The sequence below is a fragment of the Setaria viridis genome, chromosome 5 (genome assembly GCF_005286985.2).
Source record: "Setaria viridis chromosome 5, Setaria_viridis_v4.0, whole genome shotgun sequence".
Classification (NCBI taxonomy): domain Eukaryota; kingdom Viridiplantae; phylum Streptophyta; class Magnoliopsida; order Poales; family Poaceae; genus Setaria; species Setaria viridis.
The window spans coordinates 30372462-30388259 of NC_048267.2; the positions used below are offsets into that span (position 1 = coordinate 30372462).

Here is a 15798-nt window from a genome sequence, read left to right on the forward strand (position 1 = left end):
AGAAATGAGGGAAAATCTAAAGTTAATTGAAAAACAAAGCATCTTACCATTGGTTAGTAAACTTAATCGTTGTTAACAACAGTAGCTATTGGATAAGTTTGGTCCTAAATTACTCACACCTGTTAACCTAAAATGACCTGTAAAACAACATCTGAATTACCCAATGTTCGCCATTTAAAAAAATAACTCAAATACAACTAATAAAACTTCTATATTACACAATGTTTGCCATCATGAAAAAAATTTCAAAGTACAGCTATGCATACTTCTAATTTACCCACTTACCTCATTATTAATTGTGAAAAAGTATATAAGCGTTATGTGTGCCACCATACAGACCACATATACAAGAATACATGAAGCGATGAGCACATTAATATCCATGATTTAGCAACCATGGAAAATATTTCCTTAAATACTCACGTGCAAAAGACAATAACAATCCATATTAAATAATATGATAAATCATTATGTTTTGACGATAATATTATAATATATCTACATCGATAATTTAATTGTAGGCACTCTAATTTATTTTAAAAGATATAGAGCATATAATAAGGGGGTGTTTGGGAGGAGGGGGCTAAATTTTAGCCCCCGTCACATCGAATGTTTGGACACTAATTAGGAGTATTAAACCTAGACTAATTACAAAACTAATTACAAAACCCCTAGGCTAAATCGCGAGACGAATCTATTAAGCCTAATTAGTCCATGATTTGACAATGTGGTGCTACAGTAACCATTCACTAATGATGGATTAATTAGGCTCAATAGATTCGTCTCGCGATTTAGCCTAGAGATTCTGCAATTAGTTTTGTAATTAGCTTATGTTTAGTCCTCCTAATTAGTATCCGAACATCCGATGTGACAGGGCTAAAGGTTAGCCCCCTCCTTCCAAACACCCCCTAAATTCGGCTTCCCAACTATTGGTGCATGCTCTGATGCTCATATGCCTATGTATGGCACTGTAGTAACTAATAAGACTGCAATATGTGGCCTATAATGTAGGTTTCTTAATTAATAGATTTCGAGTTTTAACCTGACAACAAAAAGGTAATGAAGTCATGATGCATAGGCTGCAACGAGAAGCAATATACATTTAACCACGTGTCGAAAACAAATAACTTTATGTTAGAAAATGAACAAAATGAGAACAATTAGATAAATAATACAATCGATTAATCTTGAGCTTTAAAATTCTTTACAATTTTCATATTAATGACCCTTAAAATAGTGCGGGTTGATGCACTTTTGCGTAACTTTGTTACCAGTTGCTTTACGAGTTTATTTCACTCTTTTCAGTTATGATTTCTCCACTGAAGTAAAACAAATTTACGGTAGGACATACTCATTTCATTACTACATACTCTTAATCTTACAACATCATCACCTCAACTCTTGGAGCTCACTATCACAACCTCAATATGATCTGAGAGTTGAGGTGAATAGTGACCAATAAGGCAAGTGCCAACCATCAAGCCAAATCCCAGGAAAAAAAAAAGGCCCTAAAGGGAAAGTTCCCACTCCGTTTCATTTTGCAGCGGTCTAAAGTCTAAACGGACATCATTTTTTTCACAACAACCACACCATAAACACGAAAGATAGCACAAGTAAATGACAGCAGCTTAAAGCACGCAAGATCACGGTGGTTGGTGCAGCAGCGTAGGTGAACGTGCGATCAAACTCGAAGGAGGTAGATGCTAAGCTCCGGGCCGCCATTGCCGCCAGTGCTGCTGTCCGGGTTCATCATGTAGAACGCCTCCGAGTCGCGGGAGCCGACGACGCGCTCGAAGCGCGCGCGCATGTACATGACGTCCCCCTCGCCACCGCCGCACGCCGCCGGTATAACGCCGGCGCCCATGGACACGGCCTCCAGCGCGCGCAGCACCCGCCAGTCCGCGGCGCCGCACTCGCGGCGCACCGCGTACCCGCAGCCCTTGCCGTTGCAGTACGCGCGCCACACCTTCTCCTCCACCAACTTCCTGCCGGCGCCACCGCTGTTGGAAGCGGCCGAGGCGGCGCTGGGGAGCGCGCAGGCGGCCTTGGCGCGGTCGCACTCGAGCGCGATGCGCACGAGGCCGGACGCCATCTCGCGCACCAGCGACGCCGTGGGCGCGGCGAGCTCGAGCAGCAGCGCGGGGCACGCGCGCGGGTCCACCTGGAACGCGAGGTGGACGTGGCCGCGGCGGTGGCCGTAGAGCGTGCCCGTGAGCCGCGCGCCGAGGCCGACCTGCCGGTGCCGGCCGGCGATGGCCGCGGCCAGCGCCGTGCGCAGCCGGGAGACAGCGGTACGGCCCTTCTTGCTGCGCTGCTTGGGCGGCAGCGGCGGGGACACGAAGTCCTCCGAGTGGAACGACGGGCAGCTGGAGGAGAACGCCATGGCCGCCTCGTCCTCTTCGTCGGCCTCCGAGCCCTTAGCGGAGCCGTCCTCCACGCCGGCCGTGGCGCCATGGCTGCTGCTCTTGCCAAGGACCGGCCACTTGAAGTTCCTCCGGGAGAAGGAGAAGGAGGACTCGTGGGGGCTCCTCGCCATGATGGTCCTCATGGTCGTTTGCCTCGCCTGAGCGTGGAGGGAGAGTGCGGTGTGTCCAATGGTCTCAAAGTGCAGGGAGGAAGGAGGGGCTTTGTATACTGTGAGGGTCTGAGGGAGACTGGTGAGCAGAACCCACCAAACTGAGCAGCAGACAGGGGAGAAGAGAGGAGAAGAACGAGAGCTTCTCTGCTTTGTCTTGTCCCGGCCTGGCTCTCCTCTGCTGCGTTGTGTTTGATGAGGAAATGGAAGACAAGCTGCAGATTCTGGCAGAGTGTGAGCAGGGTGGACAGGCAGGCCGGCCGGCAAGAGAATACCAATCCATTCGACAAACGATTATGGAGGAGAGAGGGCGTGCCTGCCTTGATGGTTTGGCATGCTTTTTTGACATGAGTTGTTTACAATAGTCCTGAACTGAAGATGTTCTGATGCTGCAGTTGTACATGTTACTCTATACTCCTAACCGCACACCTTACCAAGCTGAGCGGATTGCAAGCAAGACCCCAACAAGTGTTTTCCCATAATCATGGTCCGTCCTGATTAGTTCGTGGTGTTTAGCATCGTGTGACTGTTGAGAATGAGTGGATTTATTCCTCGGGGTGTTGGGTCGTCAGACTAGCCGGGTTTGCCGGTGCTGTGCACTGTGCAGTGCGTCATTCTCCAGAGTACCAGGTTTATGGCCGTCATAAGCATGTCGTCGTCTCTTGCGAGCTGTGAGCATGAGCAAACAACAAGTGCTACAGGTGGCGTCATCACGTCGGCTGACACCGGCTAATTGATAAATCCCAGACACTACACACGAAATGCGGTAGCAAAAGAACAGAATACTACTACTAGCGATTCGGGCAAGAATGTAGGTGACTTCCAGGTGAGCATTGAGCGACGAAGTTCTATCAGTTTGGTGGCCAGGTGCTGACTATCGCATTCGGGCGTCTGAATGAACGGTAACTGCCGAATAGCTTTACTGGGGGGACACAGACACACTCCTTAATCCTGGTACGGACGTAATTATGCAGGCATGTGTCGCTCTCTGAAAGGCAATTCGACACATGGTGCGCCTTCGAGTGTGCTGAGATTCCTTGTCAGTTCCGATCAGCAGCAGTAGGCTCACAACTAGTTAACTAAGGTTTAAGAACCCAGAGCCAAACAAACACGGAGAGGCTGAACCAGTTAGCAATAGGTAATTGAAGTGTGAACAGCCGGTAGAGATTCCCTTGGCATTCCAAAGGCACGCGCAGGTCGAACTCCGGCTGCCCATGTCTGGAGGCCCGAATGCGTCCAAGCTGCCCCCTGAGAAAAGGGTAGGCACTAGGCAGGCATGGGCAGCAGAGTACGACACTGTTTGTCACACAGTGGCGCCGAAACCATGGCCGGAGCTTCGACGTGGATAACGTATGGTAATCTAGTAGCGGTTTTATGCATTGTTTGCTGCTTAAAGCTCACGAGACATTCTCACGCTAGACTGAGATTATCTTTCTAGTGTTGTAATTATAACTGAGTAATTTACCGCCTAAGTCCAAACTATGCACGTTCTAGGAGTAGATCGTAAGTCGTAACCGAGAGAAAGAACGACGCCGCTGATAAGATGGAAGTTAGGCAAGCTGAAGGACAGACAAGGGGTGCTGTTTTTTTCAACCCTCGGGATTGGCGAACCCTCCGATGGGGTCAAACAAAGCAAAGGTTGCCTGCCCGGCGGCGGGCGCCGTGACCTGGACGTATATAGAGGGAGCGGATTGCAACGGCAGCGCGACGAGCATGGCAGGCGCTGCGGCGCATTGGTGGCACATGTTGGTGGCGCATTTTGAGCACTGCTAGGCGCTGCGCCCGAAGCGCCCATCTGACCGGCCGATAACCTCACGAGCCATGAGTCATGACACAAGCCACACACTGCTCTGTCTCCTGTCCCGCTCCCAGTCTGCCACTCTGGTTTCTACTGTAGCACTAGCAGTAGCAGGTAGCATAGCAAGCTGTGAGCGTACTGTTCCTACTGGGTGTCCATGTCCAGGTGACCAGGCCCACACGGCCAGTCATATTTGCGGCAAACAAATTGGTTATTATAGTTGTTCACGGTGAAAATTGTCAGAATTGGACGATAAGTCTCTGAATCAGTCTCCCAACCAGTTAGATCAGTTTGACCAAAATACTTAAAATGTAAATTGGACTTCACCATTATGTAGCTCTCGTCGAGTAGATCAGAATGCATATGTAGAACGTCCGATTTGGAGTTCAGATTAGAGAGTTATGACCTCGGGAAGATTTACACATAAGAGAACCGGTTTGGCAGGGCGGTCAGATCGGTTTGGTCTATGTAGTTCGAGTTAGGAATTGGATTTTGACACGGGATTTGTTAGGATTTCGATTCCTAACAGGGCAAGACCTCCCCATCCTGTAAATATAAAGGGTCACAACCGATTGAGAGGATCCAATCGATCAACAACCAATCTATCTTTTACTTTTACCTTTTTTCCCCTCTTTGCCCAACTTTTTCAACCCCATATGCTGTTTTTCTTCTATCTCCATGGTGTGGGAGGTGTCCTAGCTGACCTGCCGAGACTAGGGCAACCCAAGGTGCGCCTGCCCCGATGGGTCCCTCGCGGGCGAGCGTTCATTGGATCCTTGTCGGGCTCCCCGGCGAGACCGATCTCACCGGCTTACCATACCGGTCTGATCCGCTCGCGCAGAGGAGATGCAAGGAGCCCCTCCACGCGTCGCACGTTCGAGTGCGTTCGTGTTGCCCGATTTTAGCGCTAACACATTTTGATGACTCCGCTGGGGATGAAGAATCTGACCGTCATGGCTGATCCATCAAACCCTAGCAACATGATGTCATGTAAAGAATTTCGTATGGAATATTGGCGAGAATTCGATCTGGCTGCTGAAAAGTTGCTTCTATCATGTTACTGTCTAACCGATCGAAACGTCGTCAAGATAAAGGAGTTGCAACCGCCATCCACCATCAACACGTTGAAAGAGATGCAATCCTCAGGTACTTTATCTGATGCCCTATCCAACTTTGTGAATTTTTAGCTCAAGTCTTTAATTGATAAAGAGGATAGTTCAGATTCAATTCATCTTAGTCAAAAGTTGGTATTCAAAAGCCGACTACTGTTATGCCTAATCCTTACAAAAACTTACCGACTAGTGATGTTGTTGGTCAAGGAATAAGTCGGCGGTCTCAAGCCAAAGTTGTTGACCCAAAATCCCCTAACAAGAGCACAAAGACTATATCTAGTACTTCAACGCTTGGGGGGCAACAAAACAAAGGTAAAGGTGCCGGTTGTGTCGCAACCAGTCTAATCAGTTTGCAACCGATATAACCGCTTCTTCTGTGATTTCGCAAAATAAATCAAAACTAAAGATGGTTAAACCCAAGAAACCCGAAATCAGTGTTTGAAAAACCGTTGAATCTAAAGGCCGTAGCAAGCATCAAAACGGAAAGCTAAAGTCTGATACGAAGCTTCCGGCTAAGTCCCAAAGATAAAAGGATGTCAATGATGCTAATCTGTCTAAAACTTTCAAGCATTCAAAATCTGTTCCAAAATAGAAGTTCCATAATCAGAATCGGCAATGGAATAATTTTCCAACATCAATGTTGTTTCCATCATATGGATCACCTTTACATGTGCCATGGGAAGCTTATTTTAATATGCATTATTCTTATTCTCCATGGTCTTATAATTCGTGTATGCCATCTCTTCCTAGATATTTGTGTCTAGATTACTTTACCTATAGGGAGCCAGTAATTAATAAGCCACCATCCATACATAATGACCGTTTTGATCAAAACAATCGGTCTATACATAAAAATAAGCGTAAGGTGATCAAGCAAGTATATCGTATAAAAAAGGACGGTAGATTAAATAAAAATCCAGATTTGACACTAAACATAGAAAAGCCGAACATTTAAAAATCATCGGCTAGTTCTATTGATCAGATTGCCCCTGATGTTGAACATGTTTCAAACAAAATAGCTAAATAACAATCAAGTTCGGCTGGGGGCAAGATGACCTCAAAGTGGCTGGTTTTGAAGGAACTGGTCTAACCGGTGTCTAAACCGTTCTGACCGGCCTTGCTAAAAATTCTAGTCGAGCTGCAAATGTCACACCAAAGAGCAAGGTGATGAAGAAGAAGCCAAACTTTGCTGAATTATTGCATAAATATCAGAAAGTAGCTTAGCAAAAGTAAATCAATCAGAAGACAATCAAAGAAAGAGTTCTTCATCACCAAGAGTAAAGAAGCATCAACGATCATCTCATTGGTCTTCATCATTTATTCCGTTGATGCATATGCCATGGAATACGTATTCAGGTATATCTAATTATAATCCATGGTTTTGGTATAATCCTTATCTTTATTTTATAATTATCAATATTATGCTTATGATTCACCAAGGAGCCATAATTGGCTATTGTGGCCACATCAAGATTTTAGTTATTAGATATGCTGAGATGCTTAGAAGCCGAAATAGTAGTTTCATACATATTGTACTTGCTAGAATTTTGTTTCGACTACATTAGCATCCATAAAGAGTTTAGAGACCGTCAAATGGGCAATGTATTGTCTATCATCGCCTTTAGACAATATTGATTATTGAGAATGTTTTCTAGCACGCATGCTTTGTCGTAAAATAGGGGGGCATGTGTTGACGGTCAAAATTGGCAGAACTGGGCGATTAGGTCTCTAAACCGGTCTCCCAACCGGTTAGATCGGTTTGACTAAAATCCTCAAGATGCAAATTGGACTTCACCATTGTGTAGCTCTCATCAAGTAGATTAGAATGCATATGTAGAAATTCAATTTGGAGTTCGGATGAGAGATTTATGACCTCGGGAAGATCTACACCCAGGAAAACTGGTTTGCCAGGGCGCTTAGACCGGTTTAGTCTGTGTAGTCTGAGTTAGAAATTGTATTTTGACATGGGATTTGTTAGGGTTTGGATTTCTAACGAGGCAAGACCTTCTCACCCTATAAATATAAAGGGTCTTGGCCGATTGAGGGGATACAATCGATCAAAAACCAATCTATCTTTTATCTTTACCTTTTTTCCTTAATGCACTACTTTTCCAACCTCATGTGTTCTTCTTCTTCTGTCTCCATGGCATGAGGAGGTGTCCTAGCTGGCCTACCAAGCCTAGGGCAACTCAAGATGCACCTGCCCTGACAGGATCCCTCCTGGGCGGGCGTTTGTTGGATCCTCGCCCTTGCCACGCTCCTCGGCGAGACCGATCTGACCGGTCTACCATACAGGTCTCACCGGCCCACGCAGAGGAGCTGCAAAGAACCCTTGTGTGCATTGCACGTTCGAGTGCGTTCGTGTGTTGGCCCGATTTTAGTGCAATAGTGTTGAATGAATACCATTTCTGAGCGGTGAGCTCGGTTTCTTGAATTCTTGTCAGGCGAACTGCAAGTCTACGACAGTTTGGAAAGCAAAATGGGAAATTCTCTCAAGTTTTTTAAGAGAATCAGGACACGCGTGAAACCGCCGTGAGGGGCTTGGGCTGCCTCGCGCGATCGAGTAGCCGAAGGGGTCTGCCGGTGCGGCGACGTGATGCTGGGAGAGATCACAGCACAAGCACGCACAACAGAGGTGCAGTGGCGGACGTCGGCGCGGCGTGCGGTACGGGTGACGCGGCGCAAAGAGCGTGTGCGTGTTACTGTCAGCAGCACAAAACTTCTTTAGGAGTAAAAGGCCGGCCTAGAGGAATGAATGGACCGAAGCCCATATTGAGATTTTAGAAAATCAAATAAATAGCACAATAAAGTTCTATACAATCCATGAAAAATATAAGAAGGCTTGGTAAAAGAAAAAAGATCACAAATAACTTTTTTTGCGAAAAGTTCCTCCAAAATATCGTGCACGTAGCACTGTTGCGAAGCTTTCATCGAAATCGATTGGCTTGGCGCATAAAGGGGTAAACGCTTATGAGTGGACAATATAGTAGGTCATGCGCCAACTCTATTAGCAATTCCGTGAGTGTCCCTTTTTTATAACAGTGCTTGTCCAAATTTTGTCTTAGAAAAACAGTGATTGTCCAGCATTGCCTATATATGTGAAGCGGATAAGGCTTTTATTCTCTTAAACCATTTGGCTTGGTTTTAGAGTATCTCCAGCAGATAATTATTGGAACAAATCAATAATTCACCCCAACTCTTCCTAAACAGAAGGAGAGTTGGATTGGGATGAGATTTAAAAAAAAATATCTGGACATCCCTATTAACCATTTATTAGAAAAGATTTATTGGGAGACTGCTGAAAATGCTCGAAGGGAGAAAATAAAGAGAGGATATGGTTAGTTCTAAATCTCGCTAATTTGCGGCCACCCAGGAGTTTTGTTCCGTCTGGTCAATTTCCGACCGGGCGATCCTTTCCTTTTTGGGTCCGCGCATGGCCCCGTTGCCGGTCCCCACTCCTGTCGTGCGTCATCCTGCTGACACCCCTTCACGCACCACGGGAAAAGTTTAGTACACGCAATATTTTTTTTCCAAAAACACATAAAAAAGAAGCAAAAAAATTAGTAGAAAAGATTTATAAACAAAAAATTTAAGAAACAAAATGTTTGTGTGAAAAAAATTGGAAACAAAACTTTTAAAAAAAACTTAGAAGCAAAACTTAGTAAGAAAATGTTCAGAAACAAAAAATATGAAGAAAAAATTGAAACAAAAGCATGAACAAAACAATTATGAACAAAATTCAAATAAACCATAAAAAATTGTAGCAAAATATTTTGAGAGAAAAAAGATGAGAAAAAAGTTAAACAAAAAACTTCCAAATAAGTAAATCAAAATTTTGGATGAAAAGTATGAAAAAAATAGCTAGAAAACAAAAGTTAGAGAAAAAAAGTTTGGAAGGAAAAAATTGGAGAACAAAAGTTATAGAAAAAACTTCAGAGAAAAAACTCCACTACCAGCGGCGGTCCGGCTGAGTCTCTTTGGCTCCGCCGCTCCGGCGGGGCTGCGCCCGCCGCCGTATCCCATGGGGGAGCCCGCCACCGCCACCATCTCCCGTGGGGGAGCCTGGAATCCCCTCCTCCGTTCCGGCAGGGAAGCCCGCCGTCTCTCCTGTGGGGTTGCTCACCCACCAGCTTGCGCTCCGCCGCTACCGTTGCTCAGGGATCGGAACTTCGGAAGCAGGTGGCGTAGGCACCTAGAGGGGTGGAAAAGAGAAGCAGAGAGAAGGAAAGGAAATGAATGACCCTAACGATGTCTTAGCGCAACAGGACCCACCATGCGGAGAAGAAGAGGAGAAGGTAGTGGAATCGATTGAAGGGGAGGAAAGTTCCGGGCAATGGTAGAATTAGCTTTGGGTCTTTTCATCTTCACGGTGAGATGATCGAGATAAATTTCATCAACCTGCCAGTATTCGGAATAGAAGTGGGCCACAAGATTCGGAATCAAGACATGTGGCCACGATACCACATTATGTTGAATGTAACTCGAATGCCTAAAAGCTGATGAAAAACCGTGAGCAACTGGGCATGTTATTTCAACTTTAACAGCCAACAGTCAACACGTAGGAATCTAGCAGCCTGTGCCCTGTCGCAACTGGCAACGATGGATGATTGGATGGCCTCCCGGGAAGGGATCATAGCGTCACTTTGCTTCCGGGAGCTTACAACCACAAGTGAACAACTGGACATACAGTTGGGAAACTGGCTTCCGGAAGGAACACCGCATCGTGACTTCGTGAGTCCGCTGTCATCACAAGCAGAGCTGCATGCCTAACCCACCACTGACCACTCACGAGTTGACGAGGTTGCCGCGCCGCGGTGAAACCTGGCGCGCACCAACCACAAAAAGACACAGATGTTGCCGTTGCCGACGACATGTCGCGACGGGACTGCCGACGACGGCGCTCGTACGCCGAGCCCGGAGACCGGGCGCTGCGAATGTACATGTACGTCGACACCGCTCGAGCAGTAGTATATATCGGCGGCCGCGGACGAGGGCCCTGGTCAGTGGTCACGGGTCACAGCACCAACGATCGATCATGGCTACGGCGGAGCAGCTCTCCCTGCGTGTGTTCTTGCCATGCTTCCTGCTGGTGGCGATCTGCGTGCGTCCGCCGCTGTCGCGGGCGGCGGCGCGCGCGTCCGACACCGTGTCACGAGACCAGCCGCTCTCCGGCGGCCACAGGCTTGTTTCCAAGGGCGGCAAATTCGCAGTGGGGTTCTTTCAGCCGGGTACGCTTAATATCAGATTTGTTATCCACTTCCAAAACCTAGTAGTTTTAGCTATGCGAGGTATTCAAATTTTCCTTCGATATTATTACCTTGTTTCTCTCAAGACATAGATGCAGAATCAGCGTTAACGAAACATGCATGGTGCCAAAATAAAAGCTAAAAACTTCCCCTATATAGGGGGAATTCAGCTAAGTTAATTTTTCATAGATACCTAAAATCAAATTCTTTTATGATCCATTTTGTGAAAATATAGATTTTGCCCAAGATGCAAAATTGTTTTTTTTAAAATATAACTCAAAAAAGAATGAGAGGAAAAATTTGCAATGGATCTAAAGCAAGTTAATCAATTGCGAGATAAATTGCGAGTAAATCTGACCAAATTGCAGGTGGGGTTGGGCTCGAGCGGGCCCGCTAAAAAGACTGAAATATTTTGGGGGCAAAAACCCACACCCACATTCGTCTAAGTGAGGAATCGGGCAAGAATTTTCAGGCATCCACCATTTTCCATGTAAACATAATTAAAATAAATAATTGGATCGTTGGGTTCGTCCAATTTTTCCGGGCCAGCAAAATCAGCGCCACGCCCAGCCAGCCACAGTGCAGGCCGGGTCTCATTTGCTCATGCCTAACTGGGAGATGCTCCTATCTTTTCTCAGTATATACAAACATGTCAATTTCTCATAAGATCCTCGGTCTTACTAAAAAAGGTCCAATACTGTGTGTATTGGCCCCTTTGAGACAATATCTACGTTCTAGAAGGCAAATCTAATTGATCAATAAAAGTACAATTTAATGGAATTTATTTTTATTTTTCTTTAGATCAGTGAATCTTTTTTTTAAAGTTAATAGGTGTAGTAAACCTGTTCTTTCATTTGAAACCAGTGTCCTTTTCCTTTGCGCGTAGAAAAGGAAAAAAAAAACTTTTTCCACCCTCCCTGTTTCAGATATCTAATAGGAAACGCTTGCGGCTGTATGAATGGCTTATGGGCTCAGTTCGATATTATATTGGTCAAATTCAAGTAAACTCATCATCGTCAAAAGCACCATCAGATGAAATAGTCAAAAGATGCATTGTAAACCACAATACACGGTCCAAGCAAAGAGATGCAAACACCATGGGCGGAGCCTAGTGGAGGCGGTTAAAATTGGACTCGGCCTGCTTTGCCCGTCAAACATTTCTGAAGACCTGAGTGCATCCCGTGCAGATGTAAGCCTAGCAGTCCAGGCTAGTGGAGGCGGTTAAATGGTTCCTACCATTGTTTACTGAATTTAATTGTTACGAGGTGGCTAACCACTTCGTCCTACTATACTACTACTATAATTCGATAAAGGGGTCTGGATATGATAATCGCTATTGGCTTGTGGCTTAATTTTATTATGTGAGAGACGTATTTGTTTCAGTATGAAATGCAAAGAAGTTCCCTGTATCGCACAAACTGTTTTGAAGAGATTATTAGTAAAGAGGATCATTTCAGGTCAGTGGTACGTAGGTTCCAATTAACAAATTGCCGAGGAATTGTTTGGAGACAAACAAAAAGAATATAATGTAAATTGATGGTAACTATTAGCATACTCTGGTTTCCCCTCTCACTTTTGTTTTTGGTAAACAAACATTTTGAAGGCACACTTTCCCTTTTCCAGAAAACAAATGCAGTTACAATATGATTCAATATGACAATAATGATGTAATAAGCAACCAAGGTTGTATGCATTGGATGATACAAAAGGCCGAAACATTATCCTTTATCTAACTATAATAAGAACTCTTTTACGGTACATAATACTAGGCTAGTATTCGAAAACGACGGTTAAAATTAATTGTACACTACTGAAACCTTCACCTGTGGTATGGGTAGTATACATAAGTAGTATAAATAATATAAGGGTATCATGGTAAAAAACACAAATGACATCACTATAATTTTATTTTTGACACTAGCATAAAGTTTAAAATGTAATAATTACTAAATTATCCATAATAATGAATATTTAGATTTTATATATACTATATAGCACTAAGTAGTAGTATTGTGTATATCTTTAGTCTCATGTGCACCAGTTTATTTCAGCCATATACTCCGTAGTTGACAACCGTTACAGATGAGAAGGAAATTAAATGAGTTTTACATTAATTTCTGCGCAGTTCACTTTGACTAGCTGGTTTTTAGACATTTGTATCTTTGAACATGAAGGATAACTAAACCTTTTCCCCCTCAGATGATACAGCACCTGACAGATGGTACCTTGCTATCTGGTACAACAAGATCTCAAAGCACACACCTGTGTGGATAGCAAATCGTGCAAGGCCAATCTCCAATCCAGACTCCTCTGAGCTCACAATATCACAAGATGGCAACATGGCATTGCTCGACCGGCTCCAGTCTACTATCTGGGCCACTGACATCACCAGTAACACTTCAGTTTCCAACTCCACCGTCGGCATCATCCTCGACACAGGCAATTTTGTGCTGGTACCTTCATCCAACACCACCGATTTCCTTTGGCAAAGTTTCAACGAACCAACCAATGTGTGGCTTCCAGGGGCAAAGTTTGGACGGAACAAGGTCACTGGTCATACCACACGCATCGTATCATGGGATAGCTCTGTTGATCCATCGCCAGGGTATTATACCCTTTTGATCGACCCGGATGGCAGCAACCAGTTTATCCACCAATGGAACGACTCTGAGATCTATTGGGCAACGGGCAACTGGACTGGCAGTATGTTTACTGGAATGCCTGAGATGGCGTCGTACCCTAAAGCCTTACTAAAATATGAATTCGTAGATAATGATCAGGAGAGCTACTTCATATACCACATTAACGAAACCATACTTACAGCTATGTTTCTGATGGAGGTCTCAGGTCAGGTCAAGGGTGTAGCATGGCTGGAGAGTGCGCAAGACTGGGTGCCATTCTTTGCAGTGCCAAAAGCACAGTGCAGTGTGTATTTTGTTTGTGGCTCTTTCGCCATGTGTACTGAGAATACATTCACTTTCTGCAGCTGTCTCAGGGGTTTCAACAAACAGTATGAAGGAAACTGGCTGTATGGTAACCCCAGAGGTGGGTGCACGAGGAAAGCTAAGCTACAATGTGGTGCCAACAGCTCAAGGAATACAGAAATCGACGGATTCTATACACTTTCTATTGCTAACCTGCCTGACAAGGCCTCGACCTCCAGTATTGTAGCTGCTAGCGCTGATGCATGTAAGCAGGCTTGTCTGAACAATTGTTCTTGTGTTGCTTATTTCTACGATGATAGCTGTTCTTTATGGTATGGAGACTTAATAAACCTGGTGTCTCCTGATGGTTCAACGGGACATGTTATCTACGTAAGGCTTGCTGCATCAGAGTTCTTTTCAGGGTCAACAAAGACAGGCAAGCCATTGGCTGTGTGGGCTTTAACTGGTGGAGCTATCCTTATTGCCATCATTGTGATTGCAGGCGTACTTTTGGTACCCATGAAGAAGATCTATAATAAGCGGAACAAAATTGAGGGTTGTTTGGTTGTATTCAGTTTTAGGTACCTACGGACCGTGACAAAAAACTTTTCAGAGATATTGGGCAGAGGGTCTTTTGGTTCTGTGTATAAAGGAATATTACCTGATGGGACACTAGTTGCTGTGAAGAAGCTTGATGGCCTTTCTCAGGGTGAGAAGCCATTCCGAGCTGAAGTTAGTACGATTGGCACCATTCAGCATGTGAATCTAATCCGATTGCTTGGGTTTTGCACAGAGCAGTCAATGAAGATGCTAGTCTATGAGTATATGCCAAATGGGTCCTTGGACAGAAACATTTTTGCAAGCACTCCAGTGGAACTGAGCTGGAATGTCAGGTTCCAAATTGCTCTCGGGGTTGCAAAGGGGTTATCTTATTTGCACGAGGGATGTAGGAGCTGCATCATACACTGTGATATTAAGCCAGAGAATGTGCTCCTCGACGCCTCTTTCAAGCCAAAAATAGCAGATTTTGGGCTTGCCAAGCTCGTTGGGAGGGATTTCAGCAGGGTGTTGACGACCATGAGGGGTACTGTAGGCTATCTTGCTCCTGAGTGGATAAGCGGCACGGCTATCACCCCAAAGGCCGATGTTTTTAGCTACGGTATGCTACTTTTCGAGATCATGTCAGGGAAAAGGAATTCAGCTTGGCACCAGCAAAAAATGGAGTTCTTCCCTGTGCTGGTAGCAACAAGACTACAAGAAGGTGGCGACATCAAGGCCTTGTTCGATTCTGAGATAATGCAAGATGCTAACTTACACGAGGTTGGGAGGGCATGCAAGGTCGCCTGTTGGTGCATCCAGGATGATGAGAACACAAGGCCAGCAATGGGAGAAATTGTTCAGATCCTGGAAGGATTACTAGACATCGACCTGCCGCCTGTTCCCTCCTACTTGCAAGTTCTTGCCGACCGCTCCAAGTTCTCTTCATATGAGGCATCATAGTTCTGTTGATGGAGGACAGCTTTTGGGAAAATTTATTTATTGTACTTATTTTCTTCCTCAGATACAGATAGTGGAGATTTTAAAAATGTTTGATCATCCAGAGTAAGTCAAAATTGGCTATGCGTAGTAGGTTTGTAATGTTTGATAGTTAGATTAAATGCGGCATTTTTAGATCTGGTCGTTATTCGTAGAGAGGAATCACAAGGTAAAGGTTTTTAATTTATAGGACTTGCAAGGTATGTTATTTATTGATCAATTTTTCATCTTAAAATTATTCAGATACTATGACCCATCAATCCGGCTTCTGCAGACTTTCCGATAAGCCTAAGGGCTTACCACCTAGGCTCTAACCTTTAATTCCAAACCCTAAACTCAACTAACCCCAAATACTCACTGTTGGTTGGACACTAAACTTCACGAGTATCCCATGATACAGAATTCAACTTGTTTATCTTTTTGCCTACCGGTATATAACATTTATCTTAAATTAGGAAAAAAGGTAGTATTAGAAGAGAAAGGGAAAAAAACTTTCGAAGTAGAGAGAAGGGACATGTTTTTTTTAAACGAGCGGGCACAAGACTGTGTTCATTCCTATTAATAAAGTAGGAGGAGAGAAGGGACATGGTTGAACAGAGAGGAAAGG

The 15798-nt window shown here is 44.8% G+C and overlaps 2 protein-coding genes across 2 annotated transcripts; one reads left to right on the plus strand and one right to left on the minus strand.

Moving 5' to 3' along the window:
• Window positions 1–1334: 1334 nt before the first annotated feature.
• On the minus strand, window positions 1335–3156 carry LOC117855412 (protein MIZU-KUSSEI 1). The gene has a single exon (XM_034737763.2). The coding sequence runs from the start codon at window positions 2546–2548 to the stop codon at window positions 1682–1684; it is 867 nt and encodes a 288-aa protein (XP_034593654.1). The 5' UTR covers window positions 2549–3156; the 3' UTR covers window positions 1335–1681.
• A 7182-nt stretch (window positions 3157–10338) lies between these two features.
• LOC117858428 (G-type lectin S-receptor-like serine/threonine-protein kinase At2g19130) lies at window positions 10339–15411 on the plus strand. The gene is made up of 2 exons (XM_034741496.2): window positions 10339–10713; window positions 12931–15411. The coding sequence occupies exons 1-2, from the start codon at window positions 10521–10523 to the stop codon at window positions 15153–15155; spliced, it is 2418 nt and encodes an 805-aa protein (XP_034597387.1). The 5' UTR covers window positions 10339–10520; the 3' UTR covers window positions 15156–15411.
• Window positions 15412–15798: the final 387 nt, after the last annotated feature.

Coding starts and splice junctions, on each gene's coding strand:
- LOC117855412 (XM_034737763.2), bottom strand. CDS start 2,548: ATGAGGACCATCATGGCGAGGAGCCCCCACGAGTCCTCCTTCTCCTTC.
- LOC117858428 (XM_034741496.2), top strand. CDS start 10,521: ATGGCTACGGCGGAGCAGCTCTCCCTGCGTGTGTTCTTGCCATGCTTC. Junction 10,714..12,930: donor AGTGGGGTTCTTTCAGCCGG/GTACGCTTAATA, acceptor TTTCCCCCTCAG/ATGATACAGCACCTGACAGA.